This window comes from Taudactylus pleione, unplaced genomic scaffold, assembly GCF_031769625.1.
Source record: "Taudactylus pleione unplaced genomic scaffold, aTauple2 ptg000179l, whole genome shotgun sequence".
Lineage (NCBI taxonomy): Eukaryota > Metazoa > Chordata > Amphibia > Anura > Myobatrachidae > Taudactylus > Taudactylus pleione.
Genome location: NW_028284581.1, coordinates 11801148 through 11825299, shown reverse-complemented (window position 1 = coordinate 11825299; position 24152 = coordinate 11801148). Strand labels below are relative to the sequence as shown.

Sequence of the window (24152 nt, the reverse complement as noted above, 5' to 3'; positions counted from 1 at the left end):
TTGAGATACCATTGTTATATCTTCCTAAGTCTTTTGCATGTAGCCGTATCTCACAAATTTTCCATTCTGAATAAAATCTATGCTTTAGTACAGATAAATGTATCATTAGCACATGCTTGTAATGTATTGGGTATAGCGGCCTTTTTACTTAGACACCTTGAAGGTCCAGAATGTATGAAGCCTTTAAAATAATTGTGTCCTTATTTTTTGTTACCTATGTATATAACATAATATATATTTTTGTTTTAGGAAAGAACAGCCCCCCTAAAGCTTATGCTGGTGGGACACATGTTCTTGTGCTCCCTAATTGCTCCATTTCTTTGGATGGATCAAAATCTGTTGATGATCAGGGAATAGTGTCATACCAGTGGGTGAGAGATGGCCAGAGTCCAGCAGCCGGGGTACTTACATACGCTTTTATTTATATACAAATAATGAAATACAGAGACAAATGACATAAACCAATTTCTCATCAGTTTTAATACCATAACATAGGATTTGTAATGATGGAGAATCAATTTTGATGGAGAATTGAATTAGTACTCAGTAATATAAGCTATAACCAGCCATAAAGGGTTTTATCAACTTCAGGTGAACTTAATGTATTTGTATTTTTCTAGCATCATTTTTGTCCTTTTCAAGCATGTAGTTATATAGGCAGGTAGAAATGTTCACTTCTGTAAAGGCCCCCATACTGTACATCAGTAATCTGAAAACCACAATGGAACAATTTGAAGATTTATTGCCCGATTTTAGGATTTCTTAATCTAGCAATCTGCGCCCATACATTACAGATCTTTTTCAGTGATTGGCAGATCGATTGCAGCAAACACAGATCTGACAATCTTGAAAGGCCCATAAATTTACTAGTAACGGTCTGCAAATCTGCTGATCATGTCCATACACTAGCAATCTACAGCCCCAATCCATCTGTGAAATCCAACATGTTGGACAATCTGATTTAACAATACCAATCACTTTTTGGTTGCAATCTGCGATCTGTGAAGTCCATACATTGCAGATTTTTATACACAATCGATTGCAAATTGCAGAATTGCCACAATCGATTGCTTATGTAAGGGGGTCTTTACCTGTGATCCAGACACAACTTGGCTGTGCTCTTTGAATTAAGGCAATTCTGCAATCGATTGTGTATAAAAATCTGCAATGTATGGGCTTCACAGATCGCAGACTGCAACCAAAAAGTGATTGGAATTGTTAAATCAGATTGTCCAGCATGTTGGATTTCACAGATGGATTGGGGCTGTAGATTGCTAGTGTATGAACATGATCAGCAGATTTGCAGACCGTTACTATTAAAATGATGGGCCTTTCAAGATTGTCAGATCTGTGTTTGCTGCAATCGATCTGCAAATCACTGAAAAAGATCTGTAATGTATGGGCGCAGATTGCTAGATTAAGAAATCCTAAAATCGGGCAACGAATCTTCAAATTGTTCAATTGTGGCTTTCAGATTACTGATGTACAGTATGGGGGCCTTTAGAAGCACTTGCACCCAGAGAGCAGCTTTGTGTTGCAATAGAAAATGAGCAACTACAACTGGATTGTTTGGATTAAATGCAGTCAGATTGGGTCAAGCTACTGTTTGGTTGACCACACAAGCTGCTTTTTAGGGCCAATTTGGGTTTAACAAATATAAGATGTCTCTTCTTTTTTTAATTCCTATCCTCCATTGATAAAACTACTTGCAATGTTTTTTTTTATTATTTTCTTCCCCCCTAAATGTTGATTTACAGTGAGTTTCTTTCTATGTAGTAGTAAGGAGCCTTATGCATTAGCTTTGCGTTACACGTCACTGAGACCACATGTCAAATCCAGTCCATTCCCGCGCTTTTACTGCTATAAAACACAATAACAAATAGTACTAGCATGCACTTTGAAGCTAATGGACGAGGGCTCCTAGTCTGACTATTGCAGATAACTAATACATTCTTGCAACAATTTCAAAATCCATCAATAGTTATGGCTGCCTGAGAAAACGTATACGATTTTGTTAATCTTATTATTATCAATAGTGTGATATATATATTTTCCCAAACAGATAAATGGTTGTAGTTCCCTTTAAATGTACGTATGGATACATGTATAGTGATCATCCAGTCACCGATATTCCTTTCCTACTTTAGGAGAAACACTGTCTGGATTTATGAGCTTACTCAATGTAATATAGCGTGTTCTTCTACAACTGTCCCGGCCTAGTCATATATAACAGCTTTTCCTCCCTTTTTTATGGGTGTGGTGTGTTAGTCAACAGTTCTCATGTCGACATGGTCAAAAAATGGCATGCTTAAGATGTTGCCTGTGACCATGTCAACGTTCATCATGTCTACACAGATGACATGTCAACATGATAGAATGTCGACCTAACGTCCCCGGTGACCCAGCGGTCACTTACCTGTTCCCATCAGCAACAGTGTCTTCGTGGTCTTTCAAGTCCCAGCGGTGACATTTGCAGCAATTCCAGGGCAGACTTCTGACGAGTGGCAGTTTTAGTAAGTATTTCTCCTCTATCCTTAATTCCTGCCCATAACCTTCCCCATAGTGGGAGTCATTTATGGTGCCCATCCTGGGCGCTTCACAAAGGCGGTTTAAGAGCGGGGCCCAAGTGCAGGTTCCATGTGGGCCTCCTTCCCTCTGACAGCGCAGTAGAGCCTACTGTGCATGTGCAGGTCTCTGGGAAAATGGCGCCCACACCTTATTCCCAGGGACATCTCCAGTGTGCATGCGTAATAGTGTTCACTCTAGGTCCGGCGCTGGACCTAGAGAAAGGGTACTTCTGCGCGCGCCTGAAAAGGGGGTATGTATTTATGACGCATCCCATTTTCGTCACTGTAGAGGGCATGCCTGCCACCTACTGACATGCCGGGCAACCCCCAAGCGCTGCGATCACTGTGAATGGATTGGCGGTGACCGCTGCATCGTTGTTTTCCCCACCCGCGGGACACTGATGCCCGTGGGAGGGGACAGAACCCGCAGGCTGTTTCAGTGGGGTGCCGCACCGGAAGAGAGGGTGCTTTCTGCCCTCTAGAAATTGGGCAGGGTGCGGCGCCCCGCTGATACAGCCTAGTGGGAATACTACATAAATCACTGGGAAAATGTCCGCTGTCCCAATTACTGTAAATTTTTCTGCCACGCAGCTCCGAGCCACCAGCAGACGCAGGATTACAGAGAGTATAACTATATATGGGTGCAGAGTGTGTGGTGTGGGCCTTCCTGGACACAAAGGCCCATGTACACCTCACACCCTGCACCCATTATAAATCCACCATTGGCACTTCATATATGAGGTGTTAGGTTTCTTGTTGTTATGTTAGAAACTATACATGGGCAGCTCCAGTTACCAAGCGGAATGATCTATGGGCCTGATTCAGACCCGGACGCTTTTTGCGGCCGCTCGCTCTCAAAAATGGAATGGATATTTAAATTGAGCGCTCGCTCTTTGCGGTGTGAGGACGCCTCTATGTCTGTGTAAGCGTCCGCTAAATGCGCTAGCTATTTTTTCAAGACGCCCCTTTGCCGTTCGCAAATCACGTCATCTCCTGTTTTTATTGGATTAATCGGGAACATCGAACAGCATCTGAATTGCTCGCAGGGCTTGAGGTAGGAATTACTTCCCGTAATCACTGCGAGCAGTTGAGGCTAAAAGACAACCAAGTGACGTGATCGATTACGCTCCTTTGCTAATTATGCACTCCCATTAAACGCCGTTTTGACCATTGGGCACGCCTGTGTTCGCACAACCACTCCCCCGTTTTCAAGCACCTTCCCCTGTTACCACCCACAAACGGCACATTCTGTCACTCAAAATAGCAGCCCCTCTGTGTTTTACGAGCGCTCAATTTCTGACCGCAATGACTGGTTTGCGCACGCGCATTGCGAACCATACGCAGTTGTGTGGCCATAGCTCAGAGCGAGCGTGCGCGTACGCTTACGAGCGGGTCTGAATCAGGCCCTATGTCACATACTCGTGTGGATAAATAAGATAGACCCAGGTATTTATTTAGCACTCTGGCTGAACAACTGGACCCTATACGGTATAATTTGTGTAGTCAAACATACATTAGGTATAAACTGAAATCTCCATGTCTATGGGCGCTCTTACACTGCACCCCATTCATTGGTAGCCTATTAGCCAGGATTGTTTCATGGACAAGATGCACATTTATTTTCACAACTAAACTACAAATATACACAAGTAATACACAACAGTCTTACATGGTCTTTGATTTTGAGTTGAAACATATACTTTATTTTTAATCCATTTCACAGCTGGTTAAAATGTCTTCCAAACCATAAAATATGTACATCTGTATTTGGCAGGATGTGATGGACCAATCTGAGCACAAGCCAGTCCTGCAACTTACCAGCCTAGTAGAAGGAATATATCTATTTCATTTGAAGGTCACAGATGCCAAAGGAGAGTCAGATACTGACACAGCAACAGTGGAAGTGCGTCCTGGTATGAAAGTTTTAAGGACAAGTAGATGAAACCTATGCTATATGGCTCAAGGCACCTTCATAGTCCAGGTTTTAAGTATGTCCCTGATTGTGCACCGATGACAAGGATAGCCTTAAAACCGGGACTGGTGCCTTGAGGACTGAGCTTGGGAACCAATGATATAGGGCAGTGTTTCCCAAACTCGTTCCTCAGGGAGCACTGCCAGTGCATGTTTTCCATGTCTCCTCACAGAATTGCAAGTGAAATAATTAGCTCCACCTGTGGATTTATTGAAGTGTGTCAGCCAGTAATGACTACACCTGTGCACCAACTAGGAACAATGGAAACCATGCACTGTTAGTGCTTCCTGAGGAATGAGTTTGGGAAAATGAACGCCTTCTTGCATAGTAAGCTTTGAATGTGTATATAGTGGTCACTGTGGATAAATAAGTATTGTGAAGAAACCATATTGTAGATTTTATTGTCACTATGGTATAGAAATAGAACACATCATTATTTCTGTTGGTAAATAGTTATTATAGTTTCCTGTTGTCTGTACAGAATGCAGCTTTTCATACAGAGACCAGTTGACCATTGGCCAAAAAGAGCACTTGATCCATTTTGTGTGCCCATTTTACTTAATACATATACATACCAGAACAGACTTCGGTTTACATTCCTTTAATGCCCCACTGTTTTACAGACATCTACTATTTTAACACTACTCCTTTAATTTCCAGATGTGTACTTGGTCTGAGGTTATTGAAATCATGCGATATAAATGACGACACCAAATGGTCGACCTGCAATATGTTGACAGGGACAAAAAGTCAACAGTGCAAAAGGTAGACAAAGTTAAAAAGTCGACACACACATGTTCAACTTTATTTTTTTTATCTAATGCTAATCCTCCTCCTTCTGCCTAACCCTAACTATCCCCTCTGTCAGCCTAACCCTCCTTCTTCTGCCTAACCCTAACTCTCCCCTCTGTCAGCCTAACCCTTCCCCAAGTGCCTAACCCTAACCTTAAAAATGTTGAAAAACCATTAAAAAAATAAAAAGCATTTGTCGACCATTTGAACCTGTTGACCTTTTGTCAGTTAACCTTTTGCATGTCGACCTACTGATTGTCAACCTATTCATTGTCAATCTTCTATCCAGATACCATTGAAAACGTTTGGATTTTTCAGACATGGCTGCTGCTACTTCCCCAGATTCTCTTCTTTCTTCCAAGCAGGACATAATAAGCTACACATGATAACTCCCATAACCATTTTTGTAGTTATACTTTGAATATGTTCTATTTTATAAACATTCATCCCAAGGTGTGGTCTCCAAAGTGAACTAGGTCTTTACCTTGTGTTGCCCCTCCCTCTACTGTAGATCTTTCAGCCTGTGGTGCCATAATTATGTGTTACCCTTATTTGGTGTCGGGTAAATTTTTTATGCCCTGCTACCTGAAGATGTTATAAGGATGGTCTTGTCTTTTTTCAGTAGAGCTCTATGGATCAAGTCCTTCTGTGATGTGAGCTATAGACAGTGCAGGCTAACCTTCTGGCCACACAGACCACATGATATGGTGATAGTGTCACCAGGGAAGATATCATTCAGCATAAGCAACTCTTCACTTTGAAGATTTGCTTTGACATTTGATGGGGGAGTTTGTCATTTATTGTAGGTGTTAAAGTTTTTTGTCATCTTTCACTTGTCCAGGGGGCTTATTTAATAACGGTGCAATCTGTCAAATGTGCTATAACCTATAGTACCAAATCATATTCTGGGGTTCAGAGTTCTAATGCAGCTTTACAAATGACATATATCATCTGAATGGTTGGTATGGGTTACAATACATTTCTGAACTTAGACTTTGTTATTTAATATAACTCCATGTATCTTATTCAAAGAAAATGGTGCATAGTGCTGCTTTATAACAGTATTGCTGTATGGAAGTGTAGTCAGCATCCTGGCTCAGACAATGCCGGCAGACTGAATCCTGACAGCAGTCAGAATACCAGCCCATTGCATTGCCATATCAGTATCGACGTTACCATTGTTTTGTAGTTAAATATTGTGACTGTAATTTGGTTTTCTGTATTTAAAATATTAGAGTACAGTGACCTCCACCCCCTCTCACAGGGAGAAATAGATGGTATTCTATTATCTATACGGTATGTCTTCTCATTGTAGCTGTGAATCTGCTCACTTTCAGTATTATGTATGAAGCATCTGCATAACTATGTACTTTACTTTCTCTTCTGTGATATTGTAACTGTTTTCAAAGATCCAAAGAAACAGAACTTGGTAGAGCTGATTTTAGAGGTGACAGTCGGTCAGCTGAGCGAACAACAGAAAGACACACTAGTGAGACAGCTGGCAGTCCTGCTTAATGTACTCGACTCTGACATTAAGGTTGAGAAGATACAAGCACATTCAGAATTATGGTATACTGCCAATACTCCTTTTAGTTTTTGTATATAAGAAAGTGAAATAATAAACTGCAAAGTTTTAACAATAGAAATGATTCCCAAACAGTGTTTAAAGATGAGAAGCTGGATGTCACAAAAGTGTTAGACAATTGTTGTTTTTTGTTGATAAATAGACATTATACAGTATGCTGTCTGGCAGCAGGTGTTTCATAACAACTAACAATTAGGGAACCATAAATGTATTAAATATGTAATAATTAGGTTCAAGAGCTTTATAAGTTTTAGGACAACTGTTTCCACAATGTGCTATATTTCTATTGCATAACTACATTGAAATGAAAGGGCACATTGAAATAAATGTGAAAATATCCGTTTAAGGCTTTCTTCATTGCCAGCCAAGATTGGGATAAATCACTAAAATAAGATGGAATAGAGAAAAAAATCTTCTTCATAGAATGAATGGTTGTGGTTTTTTTGGGGGGAGGGGGGGTTAATGTTGATGTCTGATGACTTTGATCAGTATACAGGAGGTTGGAAAATCCCCTCTCAGTAGATCTCTCCCTAGTTGGGCATCTTCCGCTATAGAACAGCCCGTGTAGTTGTATGGAGAAAGCTGTGCTGTGCCCAAGGTTTTAATGCACACCTTATACCCCTTTTACACCAGAGCAAAAACCTAGGTTTTTGCTGGGTCTACCTGGGTCGCAGCTCAGTGTAAAAGGGTCCCTGAAAAATAACCCAGGTCAAGTGACCCAGCAATCCAACCCAGATAGCTATCAGGGTTGGACCCAGGATGGACCCGGGAAATGGTGCAGTGTAAACGGTGCAACCCGGGTTATCTGACCTGGGTCATGCCTAAAATGAGCTGATTGGTGGTTGTGGGGCATTCACCTCCCACTTTTTATGACCTCACAGGTTTAGCAGGGCAGACCTGAGTTCAGTGTGAACAGGGCTGACCTGGGAGTTACCCAGATCGAAAGTGCAGTGTAAATGGGTCTGACCAGGGTTGGAACCATGTCCAAAATCCCAGGTCGGACCTGGGTTTTTGGTGGAAAAGAGGTATTAGTGACGTCAGCATGATTTTACTCAATGTTCTACTTACTTTGCAAAAGAGATTGTCTTTACAATGTTTAGCTTATTAACACTTACAACATACCTCTGTATGACTACCTCTATTTTATATCTCCAAAACAGCACGGTCATTTTATTCTACCTCGATTTTATATCTCCACATAGCACGGTCATTTTATTCTATGTCCAAAGTGGTCACCCCCTTAAAATACGAAAGGCAGCAGATGTAGCACGTACACTGCAGAAACAGCTTTTGAAGGAGAAGGCAGATTTCCTACTGTACAAGGTGATCAGAGTAGATGTTGCTGGTAAGTAATATATATGTACTAAGTACTTTAGTTTGCAAACACATTTATTGCTCTTTTATAAAACTTTTGGACAAAGTGCATTATTACTATAATAAAGTGTGTGCCTTCAATGCACGCATACAACTGCTTTTTGCATCCAGACATGTTCACAATGTGTTTATTTAAATCAAAAGACAATATATCCATGATTCCAGCACTTCAGTTAACCCTTAATTACTCTTATTACTAGTCTGTCTTTTGAAATGTTCGGGCCACGGACACTGTGATCCAATCACAAAATCCTGTCTTTGCTATCCGTTTTGGATGGAGAACTTGATCCAGCGTTATATAAATGATGGAGAGAGCAATTGTGGTAAGTACACTCTATAGCCAGTTCCCTAAATCACTGCCCAGCTACTCTTCCCATTCCAGCCATCTTATCACATTTGGGGACAGATGTACTAAGCTCTGGAAAGTGATAAACTACCAACCAATCAGCTCCTGTCATTTTTCAAACACAGCCTGTGAAGTGACAGGAGCTGATTGGTTGGTACTTCATCTCTGTCCACTTTCTCTCTCTCCAAGGCTTAGTACATATACCCCTTATACACATTACTGCCTTCCGCTACCTCCTAATTACATCCCATTTGCAATATATATTTACAGATCAGATCCTGTCTGATGGCATCCCTAAATTGTAACACAGGAAGCCACATCAGTCTGTGAAGCCCCGTACTGTACCAGGCTATGGCCCCCACATCACATTATGTGCAGTGCCCATACTATCCATGGAGGTGACTGGACCACTGATCAGTGTTGCTGCTGTGCAGCCTGTCACGTTAGCTTTTTGAGACACTGCACAGACAATCTATTAAAGTAATGCGCCATCAGCAACATGATATAGACAAGTGGTGTCTAGCACCATCTTTGTGCGAGTTATCTGTGCATCCTATAGGTTCATTAAATCTACAAAGCGACGCCAGCCCGACCACCAGGATGGAAACTACATCCCGCTATATAGATGAAAAAGAAATGACTAATAACATTGATATGTTCTGATATTTGTGACTAAATGTAAGCCATCTTTATCTGTTATTTCAGGCACAAGGCCTTTTGTTACAGATATGGTCTACTACACAATCACTAGTCTTATTCAAACAAACCGGATCCATCAAGCTAGTCCCATATGCTTCTATTGATTGAATTTCTATACAACATTAATATACAATTAAGACCCACTTACAATCCCGTGGTTTGAAATCTGATTGTATTTAAAGTGATTGTGTAATACAAATGATGTCACAGAGCAGTGCATGCACTATATACTGTATGGCAGGTGTAGGTGCATGCACTATATACTGTATGGCAGGTGTAGGTGCATGCACTATATACTGTATGGCAGGTGTAGGTGCATGCACTATATACTGTATGGCAGGTGTAGGTGCATGCACTATATACTGTATGGCAGGTGTAGGTGCATGCACTATATACTGTATGGCAGGTGTAGGTGCAGGCACTATATACTGTATGGCAGGTGTAGGTGCAGGCACTATATACTGTATGGCAGGTGTAGGTGCATGCACTATATACTGTATGGCAGGTGTAGGTGCATGCACTATATACTGTATGGCAGGTGTAGGTGCATGCACTATATACTGTATGGCAGGTGTAGGTGCAGGCACTATATACTGTATGGCAGGTGTAGGACTGAATTGTACAATTTCTATACATACTTCAATGTAATCCTTTAGGATTATTTCCTAGTTGTTGATTTGTCTTGCAGAATGGAGTGTCCTTTATATCAGTGTGCTCACATTCGCCTTGGTTGCCTTCCTGATGGGTCTAACATGGTTTTGCATTTGCTGCTACAAGAGGTAAACCACTTTGGATGGAGAACCCTCCATATTTGCCTCTGTATTTCAAGGTATTCAGATGTCAGGCCTGATAGCACTGGACACACATTTTCCTTATAAACCTTCCTGCTTTTTGTCCACTTTTCATCATATTTTTCTCAAATTATATAGATACAGGAAATAAAAGCAATACAATGAAAAATTAGGACAGATTGCTAGTGACAAAAAAAGTGAAACCAAAAATAAAATGACATACACAAATGTGTACTGCACCATACATAACGTGTTGTTGGCACTTTGCCTTTGCTTTGTATTTTCTGGACTTTTAACATTAAAGCAAAAAAATAATAATAATAATTATTCATAATTACTAATTGTGCGTCCAGTTCCTAAATAAGAACTTTGTATGTTTGTTAGGAGAATCTTCCAAGCTTGTAGCCAACTTGCATGACTGGTCAATTTATTGTAAAATTATTACATTAATATTTTTGTCAAGTTTCACATTAATATATGCACGTACGTATCTAGGTTTGTACATAAAATTTATATATTTGTTTCATAACAGCCGCAAAAGGACAAAAATACGGAAAAAAACTAAATATACTATACTGGATAACTTTGATGAGCAAGAAAGAATGGCACTGAGACCCAAGTATGGTATGTACAAAGACATTACAGGTAACTAACTGGCACTGTGTAATTATCCATTACTTCACTAACAATTAGTGACATTAGTCCCCGGTTTAGGGGTCTGTCTGTTTGTTTGGGCTAATCTCTTGAACCACTGAACAGATTTTGATAGGGTTTTCACTATTCTATACAGCATTGGTTGTGGAAGGTTTAGGTGTATGAACCATTCATCCATGACAAAAAAGGAGCCGAGCAGTAACTATTTCAGTGAAGCTAAGTCACAGAAAGAAATCATGCACTAAGTTGCTGTATAGGAGCTGACCAGGGTTCTGAAACAGCAAAAGACAGTGAAAGCCAATCAGAAATCACAATGTGCCCTGTTGCTTAGCAGCAGCCTAGAGAGGGGAGAGAGTCAGGGACTGAGCAGGTTCACTTCTGAGTCAGACAGAGAATGAGAGGCAGCCTCCAATTAACCCATGAAGATGCCCTGATGCAGACACAGGAGCCAGGGGAGGCATACAGATGTGCCCAGTTACATTGTGGCTGATTGTGCCACAAACGTACGCACGCACGCATCACGCCATGCAATTCTCAGCGTCTGCATATGCTATGGCGCGCACTGCGATCGCACCATGCATTCCTATGGAGGCGCATATCCGCTCGTGGGCGCGTCTCGCGATTTGCCGCACCAGCGGCAAGTATATAGCTGGGCATATCTGTAGCTATCATCAGACCACCACCATCAAATGGTACAAAAACATTGATGGTTAGTAACGATGGTTAGTTAGTAATGTCCATCCTACAGTGAACCTGTAGGAAGACTCTCGCCACCACTCCTCCACTGTGAAGTGCTCCCTCTCCAGTTCATGTTCTCGCTCAGCTTCATGCCCTCAGTGAACAGGAGGCACCTCCCATGGAAGTCAGCGCTGTTCTCAAACGGGGCACCATGGCAAGAAAGCTCAACAGGAAATACAGGCTACATTGTGCAAAGAGGACATTGCTCATCGCCACGTTTGTCAGCTGTGGAGGGGTGCGCATGGACGCTGCAGAAATATGCACAGGTACCCCAGCCACAGGGACATGCTGTTGATAATGCTTTTGGTAGCTACAATACAAATCTGTCATCCATGATCCTCCTGCCCTTCCTAGCACATCCCCGTGACTGGGTCCCAGCCAGCCGCAGGGCATCAGCGGGGTGCGGTGGTGATGCAGGGGGTTGCGGTGAGATGCAGAAGTCCTGTGGTAAGAAGCAGGAGCCTTTGGTGAGATGCAAGGAGCTGGGGTAAAATTCAGGGAGCAGTAGTGAGAAGCAGGAGGCTGTTATGAGATGCAGGGGGCAGGAGTGAGAAGCAGGAGGCTGTTGTGAGATGCAGGGGGCAGGAGTGAGAAACAGGAGGCTGTTGTGAGATGCAGGGGGCAGGAGTGAGAAGCAGGAGGCTGTTGTGAGATGCAGGGGGCAGGAGTGAGAAGCAGGAGGCTGTTGTGAGATGCAGGGAGCAGGAGTGAGAAGCAGTAGGCTGTGATGAGATGCAGGGGACTGTGGTTACATGGTGTAGCTTGTTATGAGATGCCGGAGGCTGTGGCGAGATGAAATTGCTCCTGTGTGTATCTGGGCGCTAGTATGTGTATATGTTATTCAAGTGTATAGAATAACCTATAATTGTACAAAGGTAACCAGTAAACTGCTGGAGGTTAAACAAAACGTTTTGGAGATTATATATAAAATATATTAAATAATATATAATATACTTTGTAACTTGCAACTAAATGTGGTGTCAGGGGAGGCAGTTATTTTATTTTGTTCCACATTGATCATACGAACTAATTTCAGTGAAAACTGTGAATTGTGGGTAATTTTACCCTTTGGGTTTTAGTTTAACTTAATCTTTCTATTTCACAGGTATAAAACACAGGAGTACAGAACACAATTCCAGCCTTATGGTATCGGAGTCGGAGTTCGACAGTGACCAAGATACGATTTTTAGTCGTGAGAAGGTTGAACAGGTGAACCCGAAAAATATCGCTAGCGGAGCCCTCAAGAATGGCGCTCCATTTAACTTTAGTTCAAAGTGCAGATAAACTGAGCACGAAAGAGAAGAAATGTATTTTCAGGATCATGTGTCGGATTGCACTTGAAAATGGAAATGTTGAGGACTTACAGATTTTTAAAACATTATTGTATAATTAAACATTTTAAAATATCTGTAAGTATGTCATTGCAACTGACCATGGTAATTTATCAAACTGATTTTCTGAGGAATATTATATTTACTGTGCTGTTACATCGCTGCTTCTAAATGCATCAGCCACATACAGATAGGTATATGAGAATATAACTACAATACGCCCAGTGCGACTGAATAGCTCAGAGCGTACCATCTTTTTCTTTAAATGTTACGTCTTAATCGCATCAGATGTAGCGAAACACCACTCAGCGTGTACTAGATACTGGCCTGTGACGTTCACCATGCAAGAATTAGTTTTAAACAGGTGCAGTGTCGCACATGAAGCACAACGCGGTGTGAGAAAAAGCTGCGGCTGCTGCATCGTAGCTCATTATATACAGATTCAGACTTTCGCACGGGACCTGGCACGCCAAGAGGGGCTGTGTGGCGCGACCGAAGGCTCGGTATATGAGGAATCATCTGTACGGGAGAATACTGACAATAGATGGCTCTTAGGAATATACTGGAAAGAGGGTTTAGAACAGGCTTAGCACATGTGAGAATAAACCGATACAGGTGATTTTATGAAGAATAATCAGTTTTGTGTAAGATTTTACTATATAATTGTTCAACTGATCCTTCTACTCTTACAGGTATAAGTGAGAATCTCCATATTTTCTATGCTCATAATACTATGCTATATACATGTAAACGTGAATAACTTGTCTATAATGTTAATAGAGAGATGTGTAATCAAATGGAGGCATTTGCACAAATGGAATGGACAATGTTTTTAGTAAAAGTTTGTACTGTTACCACTTTTAAGTCTCTGGTGTTATTTTGCTTATTTCAAACTATGAGAACATGAGGATTTAAGTGAAATTCACAATATTTATAACCGGTTATTACCCTTTATATATTGTTGCACTGTACTAACAAAGTTATAATTTAATGCAGAAATTTAGTCTGATAAAAGAGTTTCCAAATTTCTCCTCATGAGCCGGTTCTTGCCTGCCACTTGTATGATGTAATGTCTGGTTGCTGGGGATAATTATACAAGATGGTAGCTGGCCACTGTTTAAGGATCATTTAGAAATGAGTCTGGGCATGGTGACTTATACGGTAACTAATCAGCGCATAAATACTCAATAACTTGTTTGAATGATAGAGCAATAAAAACAGAAGAGCACCTGAATGACTGCTTAGAGAGCTGTCCTTCTACATGTATATAGGAATATTGTGCCGGATGCAGATGTGGATGTAGATGGCGCTCAGCTGCGATCCCATATGCAGCACGCTTGCGATAATATACAAATGTCACAGCCTCCTAGCTTTGTGTTAAGACACCCACTGACTGCTTATCAAGTCTGACGCTCACGTACAGGGACGCAACCATCGGCCGCACATCGCTTGATAATAGACCATCTGATCAGCCCTATCGGTTGTGCAGAATGCCCATGGGAACTGAAGAGCCAGAGCCACTTTTACTGTATATGGGATCAAAGTCTGTGACATGCCCCCGGAATAGACAGGATATGAGCAGCGCTGACCATAGTTTAGATAAAAATAGCAATTACAGGGGTGAAGATATTTCAGCCATAAAGGCTACTAATACCACAAAGGAACGCAGCAGCCACCCTTCTTTAGCCAATGTTTGTATGAACTGATGGACAACAAACTCCTTGAAGCCTATGCAGTCTGGTGGTGTTCCCAGGGCAACCACTGACTGTTGACCATTTCCACCACTTTGGTTGAGAGAAGACCAGAGTGGAGAATCTGAATCTAAAAAAGTCTTGTATATGCCTAGATCTTCTATACCTAAGGTAATGTGTTTACAGAATGTATGGAAGAGCTAGACATATCAAAGACATAACCTAACATTGTTAATATTATGATAATACCGTGATTTGTACATAGTCTAAATCAACATGTCCATTTACCAAATTGTGGGTTTTGTCATTGTGTACATCACATACCATATTGTCCCTCTCGCTTTTCTCATTCCATACATTTTCTTGGAGGGGATTTTGTGACCATGGTGTTTAGAATTTATTCATGAACGGTTACTGGACTTATCAGATACACACTGGCTTTATGTATGTGGTTTACCTGTTATTTCTTCTTCAGGGTCGATAGGGCTCTACAGAGAGACATTGGGGGTGTAGGTGGGACCTGGAGGACCGGACACCAACAGCAAAGCTTTTCAAACCCAGAATGCCCTGGTCCTTCCCCCTATACCCCGCCTACAGCCTGAGGGCAACTCGGTTTCGTTGGTGTCCAGCGGGAGCTGGACCACCATTATAACGGGGCTGCATTAAGCAGCCCAAGCTTTTTATTTTATGATTTAATTTATTTCTATTTTTTTACTATAACGGGAGAGCAGCACCAGACTGTCCTCCGGCCATCTGTGCTGCCGCCCTAACACCCCATCGAGGCACCGTGACTCAAGCCTGTGCTAGGTACTCTCGGCGGGGCTCCTCGGACCCCAGACTGCAGCCTGGAATTCAGGGGACAGGTGAGGCAGGACCCGCATTGTTGTGCAGTCTTGCCTACGGTCTCACGAGACAGACCAGAGGCGCTGATGTGGACACTGGTGCGCCCACAACTAATTCAGACCACCGGGGCATATAATATACTGGCGCAGGGCATATGTAAGGAGGCCAGGGGACCCTGACAGCAAGGGGAGACGGTGCTCTCCCTCTAGCCCCTCCCCCTGTCCAGGGCACCATTCCACTGTGGTCTAGGTGTTCCCTGGGCTGCTCCCCCCCAGGGAGACATCTTATTTGGTCCAGAATTGGATAAAATTGTGACTACGTATGCGGCTAACAAGACTGCATTCCTGCCCTCTGCATATAATACAAAGCCTCGGACGTCATCGTTTTGCCCTAAAGGAAAAGCCAAGGGTCAGTCTTTTCCACGACTGCAGACATCAACCAAGGCCTCCAAGCCTAGGACCAAACAGGCCTGGGCTACTAGACATCCACCTGCCAAGTCAGAGGACAAGCCTACAGCCTGACTGGGTGCGCCTCTCTGTCTGGTAGGCAGACTTCTTCAATTCGCCCAGGTTTGGCATCACACCACATCAGATGCCTGGGTAAGGGAAGTGGTCTCCCACGGATATGCCCTCTCATTCCTGAGGCGAGGAATGAGAAGGCAGTTCTTTTGCACAGGACCTCAATCGGACTCAACCAAGGCCCTGCTGCTTCAAAAAGTAATTCAGTCTTTACTGAATTCAGGAGTAATAATTTGGGTCCCCTCCTCACAACGGGGCAAGGGCTATTATTCTACCCTTTTCTTAGTTAAGAAGCCCAACGGGTCTCATTGGCCTATCCTCAAATCTCTGAACAAGTTTATCAGGGTGCCCAAGTTTCGTATGTAAACCCTCCGTTCCATTATCCTAGCTATAGAGCCTGGGGATAACAAGAGATATGGTAAGAACTTACCTTTGTTATCTCTGTTTCTACGAAGTCCATAGGGTCCACAGGGTGACCTTGGGGTATAGCTGGATCCTGGATCCTCGGGCACCACTGAGTTAAAGCTTTTAGCTGCTCCCAGGATACACTTGGGTCCAACCTCCCCTATACCCCGCCCCCGAGCCACAGGCACCTCAGTTGGTAAGCAGCCCAGGCCGGAGGAGGAGACGAAACAGAGAGAAGGAAGACTGGAACACACAAGAACCATACTCACAGAAATGGGAGACGGAAAACCGGTGACCAGTCACAGAGCCCATATGAAGCCAGGTGCGTCAGGGCGGGTGCCCTGTGGACCCTATGGACTTCGTAGAAACAGAGATAACAAAGGTAAGTTCTTACCATATCTCTTGTTTTCTACTTCAGGGTCCACAGGGTGACCTTGGGGATGTCCCAAAGCAGTCCAACTAAGGGCGGGGACGCTCCTGTGCTGATAGGAGAACCCGGCGCCCAAAGGATGCATCCTGAGAGGCAAAGGTGTCAAACGCATAGAACCTCAAAAAGGTCTGAATGGAAGACCAGGTGGCCGCCTTACAGAGCTGAACAGCAGAGGCGCCACGGCTAGCAGCCCAAGAAGGGCCCACGGACCGAGTGGAATGAGCCTTAACAGAAGCTGGAACAGGTAAACCCTCCTGCATATAAGCCTCAATAACAGAACGAAGCCAACGGGCTAGAGTCTGTTTGTTGGCAGGCCAACCCCTCTTGTGAAAACCAAAGAGGATAAACAAAGAATCCGACTTCCTCACAGAACTAGTCCGGTCCACATAAACCTGGAGTGCCCGGACAATGTCTAAGGAAGTCTCCCCAGCCGAAAGATCAGGTGACTGAAAGGCTGGTACAACAATTTCCTGATTAATGTGGAACCTGGAAACCACCTTAGGCAGGAAATCAGGACGAGTGCGAAGCACCGCTCTGTCCTGATGAAAAATCAGAAAAGGGGGACGACAAGAAAGCGCCCCCAAATCTGAAACCCTCCTGGCAGAAGCAATTGCCAAGAGGAAAACAGTTTTAAAAGTTAGCCACTTGAGCTCCACTGACTCCAAGGGCTCAAAAAGAGGACCCTGTAAGGCCCGAAGAACCACCGCCAAATCCCACGGGGCCACAGGTGGCACAAAGGGAGGCTGGATTCTCAAAACACCCTGGAAAAAGGTGTGTACGTCCGGCATAGCAGCGATCCTGTGCTGGAACCACACCGACAGAGCAGACACGTGTACCTTCAGTGAAGAAAGACGTAATCCTAAGTCCAAACCCGACTGAAGGAAAGCCAGAATACGCGAAACCCGGAACACCTGGGGATCATAGTTTCTGGCCTCGCACCACTGAAAGTAAGTGTGCCACACTCTGTGATAGATCCTCGCGGAAGCAGGCTTGCGCACCCTCAGCATGGTGGTAATAACGGAGCTAGAAAAGCCCCGAGACCTCAGGACGGCTGTCTCAAGAGCCACGCCGTCAAAGATAGTCGACCCAGATCCGGGTGAAGACAGGGCCCCTGAGACAACAGGTCCCGCCGTTGAGGTAGGAGGTACGGAGCGTCGATGGACAGGCTCCGCAGATCGGAGTACCACGGCCTTCTGGGCCACGCTGGGGCCACCAGGATCAGTGTGCCTCCGTCCTGTTTGAACTTGCGCAGGACCCGAGGCAGCAGAGATATCGGAGGGAACAAGTAAGCCAGTTGAAACAGCCATTTCACCGACAGCGCGTCTATCAGACTTGCGCCTGCGTCCCTTGTCCTTGACCCGTACACAGGCAGCTTGTGATTGTGACGGGACGCCATCAGGTCCAGCTCTGGCAGCCCCCACTTGTCCACGAGTAGTTGGAATACCTCTGGATGAAGCGACCATTCCCCGGGATGCACATCGTAACGGCTGAGGAAGTCTGCCTCCCAATTGAGGACTCCTGGGATGAAAACTGCCGAGAGAGCTGGAAGATAGCGCTCCGCCCAAGCCAGGACGCGGGACACCTCCGACATCGCAGCTCGACTGCGAGTCCCTCCCTGGTGATTGATGTACGCCACCGTGGTGGCGTTGTCTGACTGCACCTGAACGGCCCTTCCGTGAAGAGCGGTGCCGGACGACTGCAGGGCTCTGTATACTGCCCGCAGTTCCAGGATGTTGATGGGAAGAATCGCTTCCTCCGCCGACCAACGACCCTGAAGTGACAAGGAGCCTGTCACCGCCCCCCACCCCCGGAGACTGGCATCTGTCGTGAGCAGAATCCATTCCGGGATCCAAAAGGGGCGCCCCTCCAGGAGATGAGCTGTCTGCAGCCACCAGGCTAGGGACAGACGCACCTCCGAGGACAACACCAGCATCTGAGAGCGGATCCTGTGTGGCAATCCGTTCCATTCCGAAAGAATCAGCCCCTGCAGGGGCCTGGAATGGAACTGGGCAAACTCCACCATGTCGAATGCCGACACCATGGACCCCAAAACTCTCATCGCTGAGTGCACCGACACTCTGCCACTGCTCAGACAACTGTGAATCCGCAGCTGTAAGGAGGAGACCTTCTCTGGAGTCAGAAAAATCCGTTGCTGACGAGAGTCCAGCAGGGCCCCCAAATGAACCATCCGTTGTGATGGGATGAGGGAGGATTTCTTCCAGTTGATCAACCAGCCGTGCGCCTGTAGACAAGCGACCGTCAGGTGGAGATGCTGGATCAGTACCTCCGGGGAGCTTGCCAGCAAGAGGAGGTCGTCTAGATACGGTAGCAACCGTATCCCCTGGCTCCGAAGGTGAGCCGCCATGACCGCCATCACCTTGGTAAATACCCTTGGTGCCGGGGAGAGACCAAAGGGTAGAGCCCTGAATTGGTAGTGGTTGTGGAGAATAGCAAACCGCAGAAACCGTTGGTGCGATGTTGCTATAGGCACATGGAGGTAGGCGTCCTGGATATCCAGAGAGACCATATAATCCCCCGGTTCCATCGCCAGTATGATGGAACGCAAAGTTTCCATCCTGAATTTGGGAACCCTGAGAAACCTGTTCAGGGACTTCAAATTGAGGATGGGGCGATGAGAGCCATTGGGTTTCTGCACCAGAAACAGCGTAGAGTAATACCCCATCCCACGTTGAGACTGTGGTACGGGTATAATGACCCCCGCCGTCAGCAAGGCCTCTATGGCTTCCTCAACCTGCAAGGCCTTGGTTTTGTCCTGAGAAGGACTTGTGCAAAAAAACTGGCAAGGCGGCTTGTGCCGAAAAGACAGGGCGTACCCCTGGGAGACCACTTCTCGCACCCAGGCATCCGTGGTGGTATTGTGCCAGCACTGGGCGAATTGAAGAAGTCGGCCTCCCACTCTGGGGTCCCCCAGAGGGAGGCCCGTCCCATCACGCAGAAGGCTTATCTTCTGGCTTGGAAGAAGGGCGCCTAGCACTCCAGGCTTGCTTCTTTGGCTTTGAGGCGGTCTTGGGTGCGGACTGCCTCGGGAAGGACTGACCCTTTGCCTTGCCCTGAACCCGAAAGGAACGAAACGCCGAGCTCCGGACCTTAGCAGGTGTAGTAGCTGAAGGGAGGAAGGCTGACTTGGATTTTGCCAGGGTATCTACTATTTTGTCCAGGTCCGGACCAAATAGTAATTCCCCATTAAAAGGTAAGGCCTCCAAGCCTTTCTTTGAATCCGCGTCTGCTCTCCAAGACCGCAACCACAAGGATCTACGAGCAGACACTGCTGCCGCCGAAACCCTAGAGGTCAACAGGCTAGCATCCAAAGATGCTTCTCCAATGTAGGAGGCGGCATCTCTCATCTGTCCTAACAACGCCCTCTGGACGTCCGGAGATTCATCCGTAAACGTGTCCTCCAAGGCGTTGGCCCACCCCTCAATGGCCTTGGCCACCCAGGAGATGGCCATGGACGGCCGGGCTACAGCCCCTGAGAGAGAATAAATAGACTTTAGACAAGTCTCCACCTTCCTGTCCGTAGGATCCTTCAGCGAGGATATAGACGGCAATGGCAAAGTAGCACTCCTGATGAGGCGTGTTACATGGGAATCGACTGCAGGCGGAGTTTCCCATCTCTTACAATGCGCTTCCGGGAATGGATAATTGGACGCCAAGCGTTTCTGTGGCAGGAAACGCTTACTGGGCGTCTGCCAGGCCACCGCCATGTGATCAGTCAACTGATCAGACAAGGGGAACGCTGTAGAAGTAACCTTAGCTTTTTTAAAACTAGGATACCTTGACTTGGGAGCGGGTGCCTCATCCTCAATCAGAAGAATGGCCCGCACCGCCTTAACCAGAGCCCGCACATTGATGGAAGACTTAGTGTCTACCTCCTGGACTGAGGCATCTGAGGCTGAGTCATCCTGCACCTCACCATCATCCGAGGACCCCTCAGAATCCGAAAGATGCGCAGCCTGTGCCATGACTGAGCGTTTAGACGCCCTGGAGGGCACGTCACTGCGCAACATCGACTGAAAAGCCGAAGATGCTGCCGCCAAATCTTGGACAGTGTTGGAAAGCGCATCCACCCAGGGTGGAGGAGCTGTCACAGGAGCCTGAAACGGCACCACAGCCGGCTGTGCCACAGGAGTGGACTGAATATACATTGGCAACCCCGCATAGGGACCAACAGGCTGAGACCCCGGGGGAGTCTGCAATAATTGTGGGACACCCGGGGAATGGGGGATGGCAGGCTGGGGCAACGCCCTAGTAGGGGCGGCAGTCGGGACCGACAGACGGTCCGCGATGGACACCAGCACCTGGGAAAACATCGCCCATGGTGGCTCCTGCGACATGGGAGGTTTAGACGTACCAGGGACCGCCTGGCACCGTCCGCACAGGCCGTCCTGTGACAAATCCTCCCTATCCACTCCTGCAGAACACCCCAGCAGTGCTCAATCTCCTCCTCAGACATGACTTAGGAAAAAAACGTACGCACTCACCAGTGTGCTGAACAACAGCCCACAATATGGCACCGTGTAGCACACAACTGTATGTGACGGACCTCACAAATACGTGATCTATATAGGTGAGGTCAGTAGAAACACCCTTCCCCCGCACACCTGTAGGGCTTGTAGGAGAAGGAAAGGGATAGGTACAGGCTGACAGTAAGTAGAAAAAAGACACAGACAGGCAGCACTAGCAAAAGTCACATACCATGCAGGAAGATATACTCACTGCACCTTTCCACTACAATCAACCTCCCAGATTCAGTGTCTGGGAGGGCTATAGTGCTGTGTACACTGTCCTTTTGCAGGGGAGAGGTACACAGGGGGACCGGTCCGCGTGCTCCCTGAAGATCTGCGCTGCCACTTGAAGAAAATGGCCGCTGGAGACCTCAGAGGAGGAGTGGCCCGAGTAGCTGCAGCTCAGCGACGCCAGACTCTGTGCTGAAAGGCGCGCTGAGCTGAGGGGAGGAGCCGCTAGACAGGGAAGGCTTCCTCCCCTGGCTAGCATATTAACCCCCGGGTTGCGGCATCCCACTTGCCGCTTAATTTACCCTGGTGGTCTAGTGGTCTGACTGGGTATGCCTCCGATAGAGGGGGGGCCCGCCGCCACCGCTAGCACCCCCGGTCTGTCCCCTAGACCGGGGGCATGGGACTGCATATAAAAGGCATTACCCGCGCACCGCCGCTAATCAGCGGCGCGCGGCTTACCTTAAGCTGCCCGGCGTCTTCCGGCAGCAGTCCCGGGGGAAACCAGAGTCCGGCTAGTACAGACTCTGGCTTCCCCCGCCGCGATCCCCAGTTCAGTGCTGGCGTCGCGGCGCCAGCAGGGAGAAGGAGCAGCAGCGTGGGCGTCTGTACAGACAGCCCAGCGCTGCCGCTCTGGAGAACAAAACTAATGTAAAAATAAATTTAACCTAGTTAAATAAAAAGCTTTAGGGGGCTGCCCCCCCCCCGCAGCGTGACCCGACTCCGGCCGGGCACCATCTTAAACTGAGATGCCTGTGGCTCGGGGGCGGGGTATAGGGGAGGTTGGACCCAAGTGCATCCTGGGAGCAGCTAAAAGCTTTAACTCCGTGGTGCCCGAGGATCCAGGATCCAGCTATACCCCAAGGTCACCCTGTGGACCCCTATGGACCCTGAAGTAGAAATTATGGTATCTCTAGACATTCAGGACGCTTATGTACATGTACCTATAGAGTCTTCTCATCATCATCTCCGGTTTACTATACTACAGTAACATTACCAATTTCAGGCTCTGCCATTCGCCCTTTCAACGGCCCCTTGGGTCTTTACCAAGATCATGGCAGCCTCTCTGTCGTCAAGGGATCAGACTGCTCCCATACTTGGACGATCTCTTGCGGTTGCCCAGCTCCCCAGAGACTTTTCAACACCATCTACAGGTAACCATTGCCTTTCTTCAAATGTACAGTTGGCTGATCAACTGAAAAACATCTTCCCCAACACCCTCTCAAAGGATGGTACATTTGGGAGCCCTACTGGACTCTCGAGTTCAGAGAATCTTCCTAACTGTGAACAAGATTTCAGCAATCCAGCACAGACTACGGCGACTGCTCCACAATCGCTGAATGTCAATTCACTCTGCAGTGCAGACCTTAGGTGTCCACCTTCGACATGGTGGAGTTCGCCCAGTTTCACTCCATGCCCCTACAACACCTGATCCTCTCCAGGTGGAAAAGGCTACCCCCATCTGCTCAAATCCCAGACGATGAGCCTCCCCCCAGAGGTTCGCCTGTTCCTAGCCTGTTGGCTACAGACTTCTCATTTGAACAAGGGTCGTCCCTTTTGGATCCCGGACTGGGCTCGCCGCACCACGGACGTAAGCCTCCAAGGGTGGGGTGCAGTAACCGACCAGCACTCTTTCCAGGGCCGATGGTCCCCAGTCGAGGCAGTTACCAATTAACATCCTGGAACTTCGAGTCATCTACAGAGCTCTCAGTCTGGCTCACCGACAACCCCACAGCTGTGGCCTACCTCAATCACCAAGGGGGCACTTGAAGTCAGTCAGCAATGACAGAAGTGTCCCATATTCTCACATGGGCCGAACGCAATCTCCCAGCCATCTCCGCAGTGTTCATCCTGGGGTTTCTTAATTGGGAAGTGGATTTTCATCAGCAGTCACAACGTGCATGCAGGAGAATGGTCTCTACATCCAGAAGTCTTGCAGCTTCTAGTGGACAAATGGGGTCTCCCCGAACTGGATCACATGGCTTCAAGACACAACAACAAACTTCCAATTTATGGAGCCAGAACACAGGACCCTGACGCGGCCTTCATGGACACATTGTTGGTGAAATGGAACTTCCATTTGGCATATCTCTTCCCTCCATTATCCCTACTTCCTCGAGTGCTTTGAAAGTTCAGACAGGAGGGGGGCACAATCCTGTTCATAGCTCCGGCTTGGCCCAGACGTCATTAGTACTCCAATCTTCAAAGGCTCTCCATAGACATTCCTCTTCAACTTCCTCTACGAGTAGACCTGTTGTCTCAGGGTCCATGTCTACATCCGGACCTAGCCCATCTGTCTTTAACAGCTTGGCTCTTGAGATATCCCTCCTAACGGCTAAGGGTTTCTCCAGCTCTGTGGTCCAGACCATGCTCAGAGCACGTAAACCGGCCTCAGCCAGGATTTACCACAGAATATGGCATATATATTTCCAATGGTGTGCTCCAAGAAACTACGACCCGCAAGTCTTTAAGGTTTCTCGAATTCTTGCCTTTCTTCAGGCTGGACAGGATCTAAGCCTCCGCCTAGCATCTCTGAAACTGCAGGTCTCTGCTTTGTCTATCTGGTTTCAGCGCAGAAATGCTACTATACTGGATGTTCACACGTTCTTGCAAGGTGTTCTACGTATACAACCTCCCTTTGTCCCTCCTGTGGCTCCATGGG

The 24152-nt window shown here is 46.3% G+C and overlaps 1 protein-coding gene across 2 annotated transcripts in view; it reads left to right on the top strand.

The window, feature by feature from the left end:
- KIAA0319 (KIAA0319 ortholog) overlaps positions 1-13699 on the top strand; it is a 66542-nt gene extending 52843 nt beyond the window's left edge. Inside the window, exons 16-23 of one of the 2 annotated variants that reach the window (XM_088475862.1) lie at positions 250-401; positions 4342-4480; positions 6741-6900; positions 8119-8261; positions 8491-8613; positions 10024-10114; positions 10659-10750; positions 12624-13699. In XM_088475862.1, the coding sequence (XP_088331988.1) occupies positions 250-401; positions 4342-4480; positions 6741-6900; positions 8119-8261; positions 8491-8613; positions 10024-10114; positions 10659-10750; positions 12624-12802 (1079 nt within the window). In that variant the 3' untranslated portion in view covers positions 12803-13699. Of the gene's footprint in view, positions 1-249; positions 402-4341; positions 4481-6740; positions 6901-8118; positions 8262-8490; positions 8614-10023; positions 10115-10658; positions 10772-12623 lie in introns of both variants that reach the window. The other variant, XM_088475861.1, reaches the window with a different exon arrangement.
- The last annotated feature ends 10453 nt before the right edge of the window (positions 13700-24152 follow it).